The sequence below is a fragment of the Xiphophorus hellerii genome, chromosome 18, assembly GCF_003331165.1.
Source record: "Xiphophorus hellerii strain 12219 chromosome 18, Xiphophorus_hellerii-4.1, whole genome shotgun sequence".
In the NCBI taxonomy this organism is placed as follows: Eukaryota; Metazoa; Chordata; class Actinopteri; order Cyprinodontiformes; family Poeciliidae; genus Xiphophorus; species Xiphophorus hellerii.
Window position 1 is genome coordinate 11,805,989 of NC_045689.1, and position 20,039 is coordinate 11,826,027.

The 20,039-nt window shown below is 36.9% G+C and overlaps 2 protein-coding genes across 3 annotated transcripts in view; both read right to left on the reverse strand.

Moving 5' to 3' along the window:
• Positions 1-115: 115 nt before the first annotated feature.
• On the reverse strand, positions 116-14,163 carry LOC116707667 (phosphatidylinositol transfer protein alpha isoform-like). The gene is made up of 12 exons (XM_032545080.1): positions 14,032-14,163; positions 12,158-12,188; positions 6,850-6,995; positions 6,501-6,592; positions 6,266-6,273; positions 6,113-6,187; positions 4,281-4,358; positions 3,196-3,273; positions 2,993-3,103; positions 2,742-2,864; positions 1,299-1,356; positions 116-1,215 (listed from the first exon to the last, which is right to left on the reverse strand). Exons 1-11 carry the CDS (start codon positions 14,046-14,048, stop codon positions 1,309-1,311), a joined length of 807 nt encoding a protein of 268 aa, XP_032400971.1. The 5' UTR covers positions 14,049-14,163; the 3' UTR covers positions 116-1,215; positions 1,299-1,308.
• Positions 14,164-16,844: 2,681 nt separating this feature from the next.
• Positions 16,845-20,039, reverse strand: part of LOC116737510 (large neutral amino acids transporter small subunit 4-like) — a 29,179-nt gene continuing 25,984 nt past the window's right edge. For both annotated transcript variants that reach the window (XM_032590690.1, XM_032590692.1), the window contains one exon: positions 16,845-19,981. In XM_032590690.1, coding sequence (XP_032446581.1) covers positions 19,820-19,981 — 162 coding nt within the window. In that variant the 3' untranslated portion in view covers positions 16,845-19,819. The remainder of the gene's footprint in view (positions 19,982-20,039) is intronic.

Genomic DNA, 20,039 nt, shown 5'->3' on the forward strand with positions numbered 1-20,039 from the left:
CCTTTTGTGATTTATATCAACTCAAATGTGTATAGTTTTGTTCTCCAGTGTGCTTTTGAAAAAAAAACAAAAAAAAAACTTTTTTGTGCAATCATGCAATGAAGATCCACATTTCATTATCCAACTGTGCTTTTATTGTCAATGTACATTTGCAGCTGCAAAAAATTTATGTTGTATCCTTAAATGTTCCATTGTGGAAATTGTGCAAAAGCCTGTTTTTTCATTCATAGAAAAAAATAAGCTAAATCAAAGTCATCTTTATTTTGACCATTACAGTAACTATGCTTGAATGTTGAATCAACTTTTTTTCATGCAAGCAGGGAATGATTGTCTGCTCCTCTTAATGTGCTTCCTCCAGAACTCAATGTCAAACTACATGTTGCCAATGAAAAATGTCTTTAATACAATGCACAAATCCCATAAAACTCTAGAATATTTGCAATTGACATGTGACAAGACTCATAATGACAAAATATTTTTTAAATCTTTAACCATTTCAGCTCCTTGGAGACATAACACTCAAACCCTAATCTTAATTATTAAGTATCTAGTGCTGGTAGCTCATGAAAGTCAGACCATCACATAAAAGGGTCATCATTATTAAACACCCTTATGTGTATAAAAAAACATCTATCCTCAAGTTTTTATTGTCTCAGTCAACCATGGCATGATTGAAGGCACAAAAAGTGGAGCAAATGATAATTTGGACAAAATTAGGAAATAACATCAGTGCCATAGAAAACATCACAGGAAGAATATTCCTGATTCCTCTAGTTACTTACAGTACAAAAAAAGCAACACTTACAAATATTGACAGAAAAGTTTTCCTTACTGTGGAAAGTAAACAATAAATCAGAGAAATAATACAAAATCAAGAGGATTAACAAATCCTTTATGCCCAGAGAACCCACACCAGTATATTTTAAAAGTTGTTAGGAATAGGCATACCCAAGAACATTTCATCCAAAAAGCAGACCTTTTAACTTGCATCTTAAATAAAAAACTAAACTAAAAGCAGCCGTAGTCAAATTTAATAGTACATAAATATGCACGAGTGCTTTGCAATAATGAGCTCTTATTAAGAGCAAATCTTTATTAAGATGTAAGGGGGAGGTATTCTTGATTATGCCTAGGAAGTCACTGTAGTTCCAGTCAGCCTGGTGAGTGCAGAGCAAGCTTGCTGGACAAGGTCAGCTCCTCCAGTATCACATGGGTCTGTGTAGAAACACAGCAGACACAATAAGACTAATTCTGTTTAGAGAAACATTAATTTAATAATGAAATGATTTCTGACTTACGGCTTTGACATCATTCATCAGAGGCACCCATTCCTTTGACGTCCTCATTTTCCCTCATCTATTGACAGCGAAACATGGTAGTGAGAAGTGTGAACAGTTACAACTTACTTTTCTTATTTATACATGTTGAAGACTTTTTATTTCTAGTGTTAAAAATGTAATCACTGTAGAACAAATGATTCCCACTGAGTAAATGCTGTAGAATCATAAGAACTATGTTGTGTTTTAATCACATCATTACTTATTTGCTACAATAAAGGAAAAGTTCAATATTCTTTGTCATAGACTTCAATATGTGAAAATTATCTAATGTCCAGATTCATTACAAAAAGCAATATTTCAAGCCTTTATTTCTAGTTATTTTAATGATTACAACTTACAGATCATGAAACCTCAAAACTTAGTATCTTGGGAAATTATAATAAAGTATAAGATCAATATAAAAAAGGATGTTTTAGGCACAAATGTGAGGCTTCTGGATAGTATGTCAATGCACTCAATACTTGGTTGGGGCTCCTTCTGCATGAATTACTGCATCTATGCAGCTTGGCATGAAGGCGATCAGCCTGTGGCACTTTATGGACTGAATGGATTTTGCTCGACTATTCTCTCAAGATGACAGCTGATTACAGGTGAAAACAGTTAAAAGTATAAAATACAGATAATCTCTCCTTCACACCAACTTCAGATCCCTGATGTTGATACAGCCTTTTCTGTCCACTGAATTTACTATGGATATGCTCAGATCCAGTAGTCTGAACAACCAGCTTCTTCAGCCATCACATTTTGGAGCTTACCCTCCTTGCGGACATTTGTCAAATACATGATTGTGTGACCATTACATAACCTTTATACATTAAAACTGTTTTTCTTTAATTGGGGTAAAATCTAATGTTCTTTTTTTTTTTTTTTGCCATAATCAAAATGACAGTAAATGAAGACTTAAAATATTTAATTTCACATGTATTGGATTTAAATGAGTTTCACTTTCCTGAAATTGGGTGAAAATTATGAAGTCATGCTAGTAAGTCAAGTTAGTATCTTAAGTTTTGAGCTGTACCTGTATGGAGGAGGAAGTGGAGATTGCAGTTTGATACTCGTCACTAGATGTCACCATAACCTCAAAATTAGACTTAAAAAAGGCATTTCTCAAGGTGGACTGATTTTGTTTGATCCATTCAATACATGCAGTGAAGGGTGCAGTCAAATTTAGACAGATTAAATCTGCCACATGATACTTTAATTTACTCTTACAGCACACAGTCCAAAGAAGCTGCTTTTAAAATATTTGTATTAGGTCATTTCCTTTGTATGAAGGGATGTACTAAGTCTTGTTTACATTAACTGGAACTAGAGATGCATCGACATTTCCACGTCGAAATAGAACAAATAGTAAAATTTGTTCGGGCTGATATCGAGCAAATTTTACTACATTTCATTCACCTGATCTAGTTCCTTCTTCGTCTCCTCCTCCATACGCCGTATGTCGTCCATCGACAGCTCAATCCATTTGTCAATCCAGCAAAACAGCTGCCTGTGGAAGTGGGTAAACAAACGCTTTTCCACCTGGACACAGTGGGATAAGTGGGAAACGACAGAAGTTGAAATGGAGGGAAACAGAAGTCAACAAACTTTATGGCAAAAGCCCATTTCTACAACAAATCAAAATATAACAATTATAAAATTTCTTTTACTTTTTGAATGAAGCTCTCCATCTTGTTTTGTAGTCCCAGCCACTTGAATTCAACAGTGACTAACTTGTAGGCACACATGTGAGGACAGTCTTTGTTGTTGGCAAGCTCATTCTGCAAATTTAGACAAAAAGCAAAAATTAACAAGTTAAATAAGTAAATAAAAAACCTTTAAGGTATTTTAATCATAAAATAATATCCTGTACCTGCCACCCAGCTTTCAGAGGGCCTCTTCCTGTCTTCTCTGATTTAAAGATGGCAGGATCTTCTTCCTTTTTGTAGTCCTGTAACAATCAAGGAAGCATGTAAAATAGCATTGAGACAAGGGAATAAGTAATAACTCCTTTACTGAATGATAAGCAAATACATTCAAATTTCCTGGGTTCCACCATTTGTATTATTTATATATTTGCATAAATCCAAGTAGATTGAAAAACATGCATAAAATCTGGATATATGTATTGTCAGCAGAAATTTCATTTTTCATTATTCTTTTCTTCATATCGCTAACAAATCTGTTGGAGATATGACACAGATGGCAAACTAAATGGTGCCATCTTTGTCCCTTTATTATTATAGGCCATTATCTACCAATCAAAATGCTTTCCCCCCCTTTTTTCTTTCTTTTAACAAAGCCATTATAATTTAATTTCTGACCTTATAACTTTCATGTTTTGGAATTTGTTCAAAAATTAATGTTTTATTTCTTAGCAATGTGAAAATATTTTAATGGTAAATTTACAGAGCTAAAAGTGGAGTCTAAGGGGTTAAAATTGCAGAAAATATGACTGAAGATCTCTCATGTACACTTTAGGAGTAGCTTCATAAAAACAAAATATATTTTGATCCATCATATTTCTATGACAACCCATTTTTATGTATAAAGTACACTGATAGACCAAGTACTATGCATAAGCAATAAAAATAATCCTAATCAATATTGCTACCTATTTTTTGACACGCCAAGGATCAAATAACACCAACACAAAAAACTGTAGATTTAAACACTGTAATTAAAAGAAAACAAAAAACACACAGCTAGACTGACATTTAAGAATTTTAAGTGAATAAAAATTCAGAAAATGTATGAACATTTGCTAAATATGATGAGGACTGAGAAGGGATAAAAAAACATTTGAAAGCAACAATCTGAAGCAAGTTATTCGTACAGCATTCTGTAAAAAGGTAAAGTACCAAAAACGGCCTCTGAAGGTTATATTTAGAAGCATTCATCATGGGAGAATCTGAGCTGAAAACTGGGCTTGTTTAAGTTTCTAAAATGTTTTCTTACCTTTTCACTGATGCAGCTGTTATCTGCAATGTCAATTTTAACAACTTCCACTGCATCCCATTTCTCCACTTTATGTACCTGCAGAGTAGTAAAGAAAGAAATTTAATGGTTTCATTGAACAGAGAGGACACTAATAAGTGGCAGTATTAAAACAGAAATAGCCAATTAAAAAGCAGATACGCTCAATGAACTCTAGTTCTTGCATCGATAGTCTCTGACACATTTGTCAAATGGGGAAGCAATCTAAAGAGAAGTAGTTTAGATCCAGGGGTTTCTGGACAACTGAGAAGGTTTTCTGTTTTGCTTGTGTCGTCTTCAACATATTTCTTTGACAATAAATGAATATGAAGCTCACTGAGTTCATTGCAACAACCGAGGTGGCGCATAGTTTTGGAAATGTGGACATCCAGCTGAAGGTCACACTGATTTTCACTTTGAAAATTACTGCTAAATTTCTTCTAAAGCAATCTTCACATGTACGCTAAATGTATGAGCAAAGAGCCATCAGAGTGGAATGAAAAATCTGTAGATGTGCCAATTTTTTATCCAATTGTCAGAATAATCAATTACAGAAATAATTGAAGACCTAATAATGACATACACTGGGGCGTGGCAGTGGCGTCGGGGTAAAGCATGACCCACGTATGGAGGCCTTAGTCCTCAATGCAGCCTTCATGGGTTCAAGTCTTGATCCAATGACCTTTGCCAAATGTTTTCCCCCTCTCTCATAGCCCACCTTCCTGTCTGACAACTGCTAAATAAAGACTACCAGACTCAACAACGCCCTAAAAATAAAATGGTAGTCATTTCACACAATATTCCTTTTTGTAATTCAGCTCTTTATAAGCTAATTAATATAACAAGCTGATAGTTATTCAGGATCTTTTCGTGGGTAGACATGCTGCTTAGCAGACATGGAGGTAAAATGCAGCACCGCACATGGAGATCTTCATGGCATGTTTATTCACAACGTCTTATTTGTTCATTTTAATGTGTTGATTTATTACCTGGTGACCAATAAAAACACAAAAAGCAACTTATGTGTAGCAGGATTGTTTGTGTTTCAATCATTCAGTGAAAATTGAAGTTTGGAAACAACTGATCTGTCTGTACATCAGAAACCTCGAGCATCCTGTGTGGTTTTAGCACCCTCATTCACAACTGCAGTGGAGCTGCTGGGTTACATGCGCAGTTTTCGTGTTATCACATTAGGACATAAACACAAAGCTTTATTGTGTTGTATTAATAAGTCCCAGAACTACATACAACATGGGTATACAATGACTTCAGTTATAAATGAAGGATAACATTCATAATCTGAAGAGTACAATATCTGCGGGTTCTTAGAATGTTAAACAACCACAGTTCATTTGGATTTTTCAATATATCCAGACACAACCAGCCATTTAAGAACATTCAGACCCAAAATGAAAATTAGTTTTACACCCCTGCCTTAGCACTTCCAAATAAAAAGTTTAGCCAGTACTTTCTTGGGTTTGTATCAAAGATTGTGGTACACTTTTTTTGTTCATTAAGTTGACTGACAAGATCATAAAAGTCTCGTCATAACCCATTTTAAAAAGTCACATTAATTTTTAAAATGATGATGACTGTGGCCTAAATCCACAGTCTTATACATTCCTCCTGGTCTGCCTGGACTTGAACTGTGAGCTCACTTGTGTGTAATTTAGTCTCTAGCTGCAGAAACTATTGGCATAAAGGTTTTGGGCTTCTGACCAACAGATTTCCCCTCTACACATCCAGGCTTTTGATTACATGTTCTCTGCAAGTTAAAACTAAATCTAATAGCAGTGGTGGACATTGTGACTTACATTCACTTGCTCGCCCATATCAGGCTTGTGCCACGTCTCAATCTTGATCATGAACTTTTCTTTCATATAGACGTTCTGTAGTTGCAGGACAGAATGGTCAGTGAACAGGGAATATTAGAATGTTCAACCTAAGTATGATTCACAAATACTTACTGTAAGGACTGTTTCAGAAGAAGAGATGGATGGTGATGGAGGAAGAATTATAAGAAGAAGAAATTTAAAAAGATGTAATTATAATCTGCAGATTTCAACATAGCCATACTTTTTTGCACTGAGGTTTATCTAAATCTCAGGGAAACAGGTTTTCAACTGAGAAGGAGTTGATCACCCATGTGCAGGGTACAGTGTGTCACATGTTGCTGTATGTGTACTCTGCAGTGTGACTTACTTGTACGGCAGTAGGGATATGCATTCCAGGCCTTTTCGTGGACCTCAAGAGAACCTTTTGGAGCGATCATGCGGACGAACGACGGCACTTTGCTACAGAGACAAACATGCAAAGTGAATGTTTTTTCTTGAAAAATGTTCCTCTGTTGTCATACACTTTATGCCGTATAAATTGAACAAACCCCACTCTATATGTAACATTTATACAGACTTACTAGTAGAGATTAATTTAAGGTTTTGCAAAGTTCAACCATAATTAGCAACAATAATGGTAACTTTGACATGAAGGAAAGTCAGAGTAAGAGGACTGTGACATGCATGAAGGGTTTGGCTAACCAAAGGTTACCTACCTTTGCAGGTGGTAGACCTTATGGGTGTATTGCCCTTTCTCTCCATTCTCCTCGTATGGCTCGTTCTTAAGAACCTCCACACCTTCTCCCCCTCCTGTCTCATTTTTGCTGGCTTCTGCTACTGCGTACAGCTGCCCCACTTGGTACTAAAAAGAACCAAGAAATTAATTTTTTTTAAAAAGGTTTGCTCAGTTTTGAATACAAATTTTTACAAACAGCAATATAATGGAAATTAAAATCAGTTGTCAATATCAGCCAATACCGATATAAAACTGGATGGATCGTGCCTGTAAATAGAAATATTCAAGTTTTACAAACAGATTTTTAAGTGGATTTAGGTCTGGACTTTGACTGGGCCTTTCTAATCTTTCCTAGCTACTCTGGCTGTATGCTTAGAGTCGTCATCCTGCTGAAAGTTGAACCTAACTCCAGTATTTAGCTCCACCAACTCTGATGCTGAAGAAAGGTATCCCCACACCATAATGCTGCCAGCACTTTGTTTCACATTGGAGATTATGTGTTCATGCCACAGTATTCTGCAACACATGTGCAACACGTTTGCTGTGTCACTACTTGGCTTGTGTCAAATTGCCAAGAAGATGACTTCTTTTAGTAATTTCCTTTTTGTTTGTGTAGTGCATGACTAACAGTTGTCCTTCAACACCTGAGCTGTGGCTCCACAAGAGTGGCTCTACTACTTAGCTGCTTATTTATGCCTTCTTTGCTGAGGGGTCAGTTGAGATAGGCGGCCAAGTCTAGGTAGGTTTGCAGATGTGCCACGCTTTATTTTCAGGCAACAGATTAGACAGAGCTCGGTTGTTGAAATAACTATAACTAATTAAGTAATCCAATAACTGTTAACAGGAGTAAACAGCCTAAAAAAAGGCCATTAGTTGAAAGAACACTGTCATAGTAAACTATGCAAAAAATATGTTTTGTATTAAAGAATTAAAAAAAAAAAAAAAAAAAACTTTGAAAATATTTTCTACCCAGAAATCCTCAAGTGGAAGTTTTAGCTTAACCTATTTCAAATTCTGTAAAAAAAAAAAAAAATAAAATAAAATAAGTCACGTTTAAGGGCTGAGTTTTTTCACATGTTGATGCTAGAAGCATTTTTTTAGCTGCAGATGCAGATAAAAAATAATAATAATAATCAGAAAAAAACCTTAATAATAGGGTTAGGGTTAGAGTAAAGGAATTCTCTTTTTGCATTTTAGGAAATAAAATGTTTGTTATTTTAAAAAGCTTTTAAACGATTTTTTATTGTATAAAAAATCTTACATGGCTAAATGAAAAATCTGAATGTCCAAATTTTTTTTACCTGATGAATCATACTAATCAATAGCTTAATCTATTACTAAAATAATCATTAGCTGCAGCCCATGTTGTTTGTTGACTAAAAAAATCCTCTGAGACCTTCACAGAACATCTGGATTTATACTGAAATTAAAATTACACACAAGTTTGTTCTGATTGTGGAAGGTGAAGTTCTGCCCTGGCCTCAAGTCTTTCTCGGTCTCCGATAGATTTTCCTCCTAAAATCTTTGACCAGTTGCAATGATTTGCTTAGGGTGATTTGCAAGATTATCTTTTGGAGTTCAAGTTCATAACACACTCAAATAACATTTTCTTCATGAACAGAGTCGCCAAAACATCTCAGCACTGAGGCACTAATTATCCCCACATGCTAAACAGCCAAGGCTACAAAGTTAGAGTTTAACTAGGATGATAAATTTGCCAACTAAAGTCAAGGATCTTTCTAAGCTGTTGCTTTGAATGTTTCGGAGTGTGCCAACATGACTCAGATGTAGTCAGAGATTTACATCTGTTTAAGTTTCAGAGAAGAACATGTGATGACTATGTAAAGCACTTCTAGAAGAAGACAACACAAATAATACAGGTTGAAAATATTTTAAAAATGTCACTCAAAGTGCTCTGAATGGCAGGAGAGCTATGTAAGAGAAGCTTGTAAAGAGCAGCACTGACCGATCATAAACAGTTTTCCAGCCACTACCAATTTAATGCGTTTTCAGAGGAAAAGCAGCTGGGTGAGCTTCTTTCTAACTTGGCTTTCTTCCTCTTCCTCCCAGGTCAGGCAGAACTGCTGTGGCACTGGAAACAGTGACTTGCACCTTGGGTGTAGTCGGCTTTATCACACACTGACAAAACAAAAAGGCTTGTCGACTGTTTTATGCAACGCTGAGACGCCTGGTCCACCAGGGCAGCTGCTGTGTCATCATGAGGAGTGCTTACTAGTGGGCTACAGTTGAAGAGGAAATGCCACAGCTGGTGCTTCAAACAGACTGGCCACACACATAAAAAGCCATAATCTTGTATTTGGATTCAGACAAACCCTCTGCTACTCAGAAGCAAGGCGTTGCTACGGCCCGACAACTTGTTTTGGAAGCACTGGATGTTCAGTTTCTCCTTTGTGACGAGGAATGTTACCTGCCATGTAGAACCAGTCTGACTTACCAACGACAAAAGCAGGCATCTTCCAGAAGGAAACAAACGGTCATCAGCAAGTAGCAACAAGAAAACAACAACCGCTACAGCTTCAGGCACAGAACTGCGTCTAACAGGCTGGTCAAAGAAAAAGACAGCCTGCTATAGACTGACAGGGACAAGGTGTGTGTTTTAAAGTTGAACAAGAGCCATAATGACCACGGTAAAAGGACTGAGTCATACAAATAAACCTCAGAATAACTTTAATATCAATCTGACCAAAACTTCAAGCTCCTTTTTGAGTCAAGACCTGAATAAACATTCTGCCATTCAGAATTTATGTCATTTATTTTTTGATGCAATAATAAAATTAGTCAGGCCTTTCTGTTTTAACCTCTTTTTCATTGGATTCATCACAGATTCAAGGTAATTCATTTAGGAAATGTGCATTTTGGATCTCTGAGGATTTCAAGTCAGGATTTGTTGCTATTTGTTCCAGATTTCAGACATCCAGCCATCATCTCTATCTAATCTGGGATCTGTTCACAGCCACTTGACCCAGATTCTCTGGGGGAATCCAAAGCCAACAGAGAAACGGATTCCCTACAGCGTGTCCTGGTTTCTCTCCCTCACCATGGAGTAGGGATGCAAACAATTAATCAGCTTGCAATTGTTCATTAGATTAAAATTTGTTCCAATCGATTAACTAATAATGGCAGGGCGATCCCAGATCAGCAAAATAATAATAATAATAATAATAACATGTGTAGGATGCAAAATGCAAATTATTCTGTTCTGTTTTCAAATATAAACATTTGATATGTTCATTCAGCCGAACTGCATGATGGCGCGGCATCAACTTCTCAAACGAAAATTACTGATGTGCTACAAAGACGAAAATATGATACTAATGTTTTATGTAAACATTCAAACAGAAACGGTTGATTCCTTTCTCTGACTTGTGATCCAGAATGTCCATATTTTGACAACAAACTGGACACACAAGTAGCATTTTTAGACTCTGGTTTCTTGCAATTATCTAAACTACCGTATTTTCCGGACTATAGAGCGCACCTCACTATAAGCCGCACCCACAAAGGTTTTTTTTTAAAGAAAACTGGAAACTAGTACGGGCTATAAGCCGCTGGTATTTCCGCCGCTCTCGGTTTTTCACAAGGACGCAGCCCTACGTCTAAACACACAGAACCATGGATTTGTTCATGCCAAACTTACATGCAGCGGCTATCGATCTGTACTGCATCATATGAACTTCTTCCTGTGGTTTCCATGATGAGGGGGTATGAGTTTGAAAACATTTCTCCGTCGTGCCTGCTGCTAGCATGTTCTAAATGAAAATTAGCGCTATCTTCTTTGATTTTCAATTTTGTCTTCCAATGTTTCACTTCCTGCTAAAGAGCCCCCTGGCGGTTGAAGAAAAAAACCACAGAAAAGCCGCACCGGACTATAAGCTGCACGGATCAAAGCGTGGGAAAAACGTAGCGACTTAATAGTCCGAAAAAATACGGTACAATAAATCCTGACCCTTTTCATTCAGTAATTCAGCTGATTATTTCAATTTATCTTGTTTAAAACCTGATAATCTGATAGATTCAACTGACTCAAAATTGAGAGTATTTTAAATAGAAGGTTAGTCAGTAATTCTGAAAGAATAATATATAATTTTGATATAAATTACTGGCCATAAAAACACAATCATGCAAGCCAAGGCCAGAATTGAGCTCTATGTTTCTCTGACTGTAGACACCCTTGATGCGTTACCATGCATTATTAATTTGTAACTCCCCAGATGAAAACTTCATGAAACCTGATCTAAAGGAAGGGTTCCACTTTTTTACCTGTTTAGCGCTAGATGAGAAGCCTAGCTCTTGTGTCAGAGTGATACATTCATCTGACCCAAGCATAGTGTAATAGGAACCAGGTCAGCCACTAGCATGGCTGATCCAACTTTGGGAAGTAAACTCTTCACCTCCACTCTGTCAAAATATAAAACAAGTAACAGCCATCCATTTGGGTTAGATGATTTTGAATGTTGAAACTGCAAATCCACGATAAGCATTAGGATTGCACATAGCATCCCTAAATTATATCCAATGTAGTCCAAGTCAAGATGGCGTAAACATCCCTATTGCTCAACTAACAGGTGAACCAACTTTCCACACTGAGGGGAGGAAAAGCCGGTCTCACGACAAACTGGTTACGTGCTTGAGTGAAATGCTGGCTTCTGCTCTGTGTGACACACTAGGAAAAAAAAAAGACTTCTGTGTTTTAAACGACATTTGGATTAAAATGCACAATGAATGAAAAGGGAGGGACTCATCTAACAGTGCAGGGAGAGGTGAAGAAACAGAACCTGTTCACCTGAATATTCAGGAAAAACCACCATTACGGTAAATTAATCCCGACCAAACACACTCCTGGCTAACACTTAATCTTCAAGAGCGGCGACCAATATTCTCCAACATGAATCATCTTGGACAGACAGCAGGGTCAGATTCACAAACTGAAATAAGTCAGTCACTGGCATTCACTGCTCTATCCCACTGTGGTGTGAAGCCATCTTTGCTCATAAATAATCACCATCTACTTAGGCAGGAAAACTAAAAAACATATTTTCAAAATCAGAATGAGCAAAAATTCCTACATCTTAGAAAAGCTGCCGATAAAAAATTAGGCACAAAATTCTGATAGCTGTATCTCTGACTGTACAACAAGAAAGTGACAAAAACAAAACATTCTGCAGATAAAAGACAGTGGGAATCCAACACATATCTAAATATCTGTTGAAGTCAATAATCTTGTATTTTTATTGATATGATTGAAAGTGAAGTAAATAAATGAGTACCTCCTCGACTGAGATGGGCAGGACAATCTGGCTGTAAGAGAGAGGGAGAGGAAAAACAAACATAACTCATTAGAGTGCACACATCAGCGGGAAGTGATGAAAACACACTAGTTATAGATTTACTGCTGAGACATCACATCTGTACAAAGAGAAATTATAAAGCTTTTCCTCTTTTCAAACAGTGATTACATAATCCTGTGGGGTTTAGAGGAACAGTACAACTTGCAAATGCTAATATTTACCCAGGATAATTAAAAGTTCCCAAGAAGGTACAATAAAGGCAAAGCCTGGAAAAGTCACTTTCAGATTTAAGCCGAGTTTATTGTAAAACTACTAACTACCGGTACTATATATACTCCTTTTTCTGGAAAGAAAAAAACACACTTGAATAGTATTAAACACTCCTGGATAGTATCTTTGATCCACAGTGAAAGGATGACCTTCATGGTCCACTCAGAGATGAGGAAACAGCTGTATTTATGGGCCATGGCTTTTACTTTAACACACAACTTATCTAACTTCCATTACACGTGCGCTGAAATATACAGTAGGAGATAAGGTTCGTCAGGCACAGGGGAGTAAGACTTGAGGTCAATAACAGGTGAAACCAAGGCCTCACCCCATGGATCACACAGTTATGAAGAAAAGATACAAACATATGTTTATTTTTCCTATTTGCACACTGTACAATCAGAACGTCAATGAAAAAAGTGCACTTATACAATACACACTGTACACTGGGAAGTAGCAAAGCATGTGATCTTCTGCTGGAGTCGCCACTATCACAGGAACTAAAAGAGCAGGAAGAGGAAATTATAAAGCTGCAATCAAGACGTGTCCCATAAAGCGAACAAACAAGTCTGGAGTTTTTAGCGGAAACTTTGCCTTTGAGTGTCTGTCTGCGTTCTTTGTCCTCCTATACAATAGTGAATTAATGACTCACTGTTGTCAGTCTAGCGGAGCTTAAATATTTCATAAGACAGATCAGAGTGGAAGAGGAGCTTTTAAGGCATCAACCTGTTGCCTACTGGGCTAAAAATAAGATCAGATGATCGGATTCAAAAGAAGAAAAGAAACAGTTCAAATGGTTTCATGTCCTTCTAGCACTAGTATGACCTAAAGGCACATCCAGCTTTATTAGGGATTGTAATTAACATGGCTGAGCCTGTTAATGTACTTTGTACCGTGGTCAGATGACAGTCAGAGATGGATGTCGTCCCAGCAGTGATGTGCATATGACAAGAAGTAATAAACTATAGGAGCTCATAAGCCCAAACTTGTAAGGAAAGTTTTAAAAGAAATGCAGCAACAACGTCCTCTTGAAAACTTGCCGGTATGTTTAATTTAATGCAATCCTACATCTTGTTAATAATACTTATTTTTTAGCGTGGGATAATAGTTTCAGGAAAGGAAATGGAGCGGGGAATGCCTCACTGCTCCGTTAGCCTCCGTCTTCCTGTTCATTAAACCGCTGTGAAGTCCAATTTCAACACTTAACTCCATTATACCGCTGTTTCAGGCGCAATTTAGTAAACCTGCTTAAGCCGAAGTTTCATATACTCACGTAGGCGTTCAACCGCACTTATTTCTAAATACTCTTCTTTGCACATTTGCTAAATCAAAAAAATTGAGAAAAACAGGAAGAAATCTAAATGAAGTCCTGCGTTTAACAACTCCGGGATTATATTCTAAAATATGTGAAAAGACGCCGCTTTTTGAGGAAAAAAAAAGCAAGTAAAAGTGAGTCATACAGCATGAAACATTCATTTTAAGTTTTTAATGTCTAGTTAACAATTTACTAACAGTTCATTAGATTTTATTTTAGTTCAAACTTTTCAAGTCGTCGAAGTGAAATAGAAACAAAGCGTACTTACAACTCTTTAATCAGCATGGTGGCTGTGCGTCCGTCCAAACGTCCGTGTCTGAGTGTGGAATGAGCCGAACCGAGCTGTTCATTCACGGCTTTGAAATGGTTTTTCTTCCTGTTAGATGCCGTGTGTGTAGAAGGGGCGCGGCCGAGGAGGAGTCCCCACCTTGTTTCAGGTAACTAGCAGTTGCGTTCAGGTTCTGTCGGGAAATAATCAACCAGCTTTACCAGTTTTTCTCGAGCCACACGTTTCGCTACTGGTTTAAATACAAACCAAATGTATGCACCGCACAAATAAAATGTAGTTTCATAGTGCATGTTACTATAAAACTACTCTATATTTTTATATCCACCCCTGAAATTATGTGAAATTGACGAACCAGAGCCCATTGATATGCCCAGTGTGCAGTGGCGGTGTTTCCGAAATGGGCGTCATGGGCAGCTTCCCAAGTCGACTTTTTGTCCAGAGCGGCCTGAGCTCTCGGGATACTCCCTCCTCCTCTCCACACACATGCACGCACACACCCCAACGCACAAACACACACACACACACACACACACAAACGCACAGACACGCCTCCTAAACCTCAGACCCAAAAGTTCAAACCTCTCTTGCCTCAATTTAGTCTAAACAGAAGCAGTACATCCATGTCCATAGCCACCAGGAAAATGTTTCAAATGTAGTCCTTAAATAAAATAGACAAAAAAATAATGAAAATTCAACTGTGTTTAATAGAGTTATTGCGTGTGTTATTATTGACCCTTATGAGTTCTATCTGAATCTTGTCTTAGTTTATTGGAATTACAGTAGCTATGTTCTGTCTATAAAACATTTTATTTAAATACATAAATAAGGTAAAACGAGCTGAGTAACATTCATTTAGTCATAAAATATATTTGATAAAGTTCTGTTTGGTAAAATTGGGTCTCAGAGGTTTATTAGAGAACAAACATCATCATGGAGACCAAGGTACACATCAGAGAGGTCAGGGAGAAAGCAGTGAAGTTTAGATTTTAAAATAATATGTTACAAACAGTACAAGTAAAAATCATGAAAATAAGAGGTCAGCCTTGTGTTGTTTTAAATGTTGAAATTTATAGCTAAACTATTTTCCTTTATTGGAAAGCATTGTAGATGTTCAGAAGCAACTTCTTGTCAAACTCTAACATATTCTGTGCCATTTAGCACAGAAAATACGCATACGCAACCTGACATGAAACCAGCAACAGTGTTAATCAAAAACAAAGCCCACATGTTCTATTTCTATTTTCTATTATTTCTATCTGGTCTGGGGACTAAAACGCTTCATCACTCAGCCTGAGGGTCTGTTGAAGTCATCCAGAAATCATTCATACTGACTATGTGCTTAACTGGGTGACTTGCATTTCTTACTATGTTTAAAATGAGTATCACTCAGAGTGAGTGATACTCTGAACACGATGAGCACAGGATATGGTCATCGTGTTCAGACCATATTCTAGACATGTACTTCTATGTGCTTCTGGAAACACACAGCCTCATGTTCTCCACTGAGCTGCCTCATCCCTTTATCACCACGTCTTTGTCTTCTATGGGAGATACAACAATAATAAGATAAATTATGTTTTTCACCTCCTCACAGTTGTTGCTATTACCAAATGTACATTTCCTTGAACTGGAAAACAAGAGTAGCTATAAATATCACAAATGGGAAAAACAGCTCATAAAACAGATTTTAATGGAAAATTGTTTACATACGTGCTTTGTGGATTCTTTATGGTCAGCATAGTTTTAAATGAACAAATCCAACATTCATTCATTCCTTTCTACACAAGAGAACTAATGAATTAACTACAAAGTTATAAGACATATTTATGTTCACTTTTTTAAGTAATAAATCACAATGTGAATCTCAACTATTAATGTTTTTTATTATACTTCTTTTTAAAAAATTATTGAGGCCATTTTATTATTGTACTTAATCATGCATTTATTTTCCTTGGTATTGTTATTTTCTTTTTATTGTTTTGGTTTTGTAGTTTCACTCATTTGTCCATTCACACCATCAGCATGTCACATTGGATTATAGTATCCGTTTTTAATTGTTATGTTTTCCAAGAGTGTTATAAATCTTTCAGAAGGACAACTATGTGTATGAATGCTTATGCAAAACATTATATTTCTTAATAGTTCTGTCCTTTTTTATTTTTTGTTTTCTACCAAATCGCTTCAAGTTTTCTTCATCAAAAGTGTGTGCTCTACAATCTTCCAGTTTTGCTAGCTTTTTCCTCAAAATTTTAGACAAACATCCTGGAAACGACTGTTTTGCAGAACTCCTGGAAGGACTTTATGTTTTCTGTTGTTTCAATCAACAGTTCTCTTGCCAGATGTTCCTACACATTAAGGTTTGCAAGCAATCGCTTCTACTAAGAAAATAATTTGCAGACTAAGACTGGAGCCAGCATTTGTTTCATTAATGCAAATTACAAGCAATTCATTTTTTAACACTAGATGGTTCAAGTATTTTTTTCTCTGGTTGATTTGGAAAAAAGGTTGTAGTTTTAGTTGTGTCAGTCACTTAACTTTGTACATTGAACAAATAGTTTTAAAAAGTATTTTAATAAAAAAAGAATTTGGGTCAGTTTCTTAATTTTTATTTTTTTTTTGCAGCCCAGCTGTACAAACATAACAATCCTGTCAAATATTACCTTTAACATGGAAGTCTGACACCTAGTGATTTAGAAAAGTATTGTCTCTCCTTTTCTAAATCACTAGAAAAGGATTTAGAAAAACACTCAAACGCTCCTGTTTTTTGTGCCATTAAAAACAGGAGACAAATATACAAATGATTGTTTATTTAATTTCATATATTCAAACTTTGTTTTTCTTTCAGTTGAAAGAACATATTTTGAAAAGTCACTGACAATAGTTATACTGTGGAAAAGACAAAAAAAAGTCATACAAGGTAAAATATCATGGAAATGCACAATCCTGTAAAATCAGAATGGGAAAAAAAGTAAAGACAGTAAGACACTATAGGAAAAAAATACAAAATGTCAAGTGGAGAAAAAAAGGTATATGTTTTTTTCCTCTTATATCCCCACTTTTACGCATCACACATACATAACTGTTAAAAGCTAACACCCAAAATTCATTATCAGAAAACAAAACAATCCACTGAAATGAACAAGAATACACAAAATCGCTTTGGGGAACGAGGTGAGTAATCTAAAGAAGTCAGTGACTCCATTTCCATTTTCTCATCGCTTGTTCAGTACAGGCTCAGGTCTCACATTGGTAGCAATGTTAGATGACTTTCCTGTAAGTACTGCTGATATATTACCAGGAACTCGGAAACAGAACACTTTAACCCAAATTCCTGCCTCTGAGCTTCTTTTTCATAACAACCCCAAATTATTTAAGGAAGGAGAGGAAGTGTTATCAAAATTAGATCTGAGTGAAGGACAAAGTGGGTATTTCAATTTAAAATGTCTGATTTTAAAAAAATATTTGGGCAATTCTTTTAGTAAAATAAGAGTACATTCTGTCTAAAAGGAATGGATTGTGAACTGAGAGACAAGACTCTGCTGCACCTTCTGTGTGAATAAAGGCCAAATGTGAAGCAACGCCTCTTTTTTTTCTGATTATAAAAAAAAAAAAAACATCTTTTAGCTTTCACAGCATGAACAAATCTACATCCAAAAGCCCTGGGTTTACATTCTTTCCACTGTGCACCACCATTAAGGAGTCGTGTGTTAGAAACAACAACAAGCTGTGCAGGAATATGCAAATAAGGTCCATTTTAGACATTTTAAAGTGCATTATGTGCTTTTTTTTTTTATCCTCACTGAAAGTCTGTCGCTGGGAGTACGTGAAGGCAGCAGAGTGTCATCTCTCAGTTCGGGCACCTGTAAACAATTTAGGTTGTGTTTTCAGACGGGGGCAGCTGAAAGTGATTATCAGACAATTTTACAGATGGAAGGAAAGAGAGTCTTCCTGCCTGTTTTCACCTTATGACAAGCTTCACTGTGTGGCATTTACAGTCAGCAGACTGAATAATATCCAGCACTCCATGCTTCTGTTTTATTTGTCTCTCTAAAAGACAAAGAGTCTTTCTTGTCTGTGTTTGAGCTTATTACATTCAGCTTTTTTCTCTGAGAACAATGAATCATTATGGTTTTCTCCTTTAGGAAGAGGCCTGTTGCTATTACAAAGGTTTTAAAACAGTAAAAGTAATTCACAATGTTTATTTAAGTACTTGTAATGAGAAAACACTCACTAAAGAAGTACCACCCATTGTTCTTATTAAGGTAACGCTGTTTTAAATCTAGTTGGAGAGCTACGAGTGTGCAGAAGCAGACTGCAGGCTAGCTACCAGAGCTGACAGCTGAACTAACCAGCTATCAGCTCTTATACTTGTCTTTTAAGAGCAGAAACATAAAACAATATTATAATATCCTAACATAAAAACTAAATGTTGTGGTTGTGTATTCAACATAATAATAATTTTGGCCATGTAATACAATTTTGTGCTAAATATTTTTGCAAATACTGTGAAATTGTGTTAGGTTACCACACTATGAGAATCTCATACCAGCCCATGCCTAGTTAACATCAAGCGAATTTCTGTTCCCAGGTTTATGACAAGGAGTCAAGCTTCCCTGAGCTGCTGATGCTGTACATCAGGTTTTACGTTGTGAAATCACCATGAAATGCATACGAAACAGAAAGCAAACGCTACATGAAACCACAGCTACACTAACTCTTTGGAAATCAACCTGTGAAGGAAAAAAATGGATATTTGATTTGTTTGTTTGCAGTATGACTACCTCAGCTACACTGTGAAACACAAACACATTTCTGGTATTCTAACTAGCACCGTCCACAGTGTAGGAATAGACTTAGTGAAATGAACACGTATATTTGGATGAATGTCCAGCGCCCACCACTGAACTGAAATGCTTATTGCTGAGATGAACAAATACTACAGTATAATTTCATTGTGTATGGACACTACTCCGATGTTTAAAAAATGTGCTGTCTATCTGCTCTAAACATTCCTTCATATTACTGGATCATGATTGAACGTCACACAGAGACCCTTATCTAAACTAACACAAGAGCTGACAGGTTTGTCAAACACAAGTTGTGTGTAGATCTGTTTTCCTGCTCAGGAGGCTGAGTAAAACATAAACAAAGGATCAACACTGTCACTGGGATCATGCATTAACAGTATAACACAGACACAGGGGCTGCTGTGTTTCCTCAGTGACTTATCAGTGTGTTGTGTACTGATCTCAAAGTTGTTGCATTTTGGGTTTCTGCTGAGTCCAACAGGAGGAAGTGGAGATGACAGCGCAGAGAACGCTGCTCAAATTTCTTTGTGTGTGTGTGCAGGCGTGTGCGTGTTACTCAAACAAAGCTGAGTAAGTGAGCAGGAATGCACTGCCCCCTGCTGGTTAAATTCAGATCCACACTTGATTGCAGTCAGCTGCCATTTTCTGTGCTTTTGAATACAGAATGGCAGGAGTGAGAAGAAGAAGGAAGAGGAGTGATTAAGGGAGAAGTGAACTGTCTTTTCTCTCCCTTTTTAGTCAGTTTTGGATCATGATTGGAGGAACTGTCATCTCCCCGCAGTGTTTGAGTTTGTGTTGGCTTTATCACAGAGCATCACAGAAAGTGAAACTAGTCATCACAGTGTTCACGCGTGCAGAATCACCAGTTCAATATATGTGTCCGTGTACAGGTTTGCCACATGTTCATCCTCCTCTCTGTGCCTTATTTATTTATAAAAACAAAAATGTCTTCATCCTTTCTACACGGTGGCCTCCGGCGCGCTGCCGTTGTTCATCTTCAAGTAGACCTTGGGGTCGTCGTTGTGCTCATCTCGTAGGCGCTGGAGGTGGCGGCTATGGCACAGGAGGTAGAAGGGCAGGCAGAATCCCAGCATGCTCAGCACTAGCAGGCCCACGTTCACCTGAGCATCAGATAGACAGAATGATAAACAGTGATGAAGAACAGGGAACTATACTCTG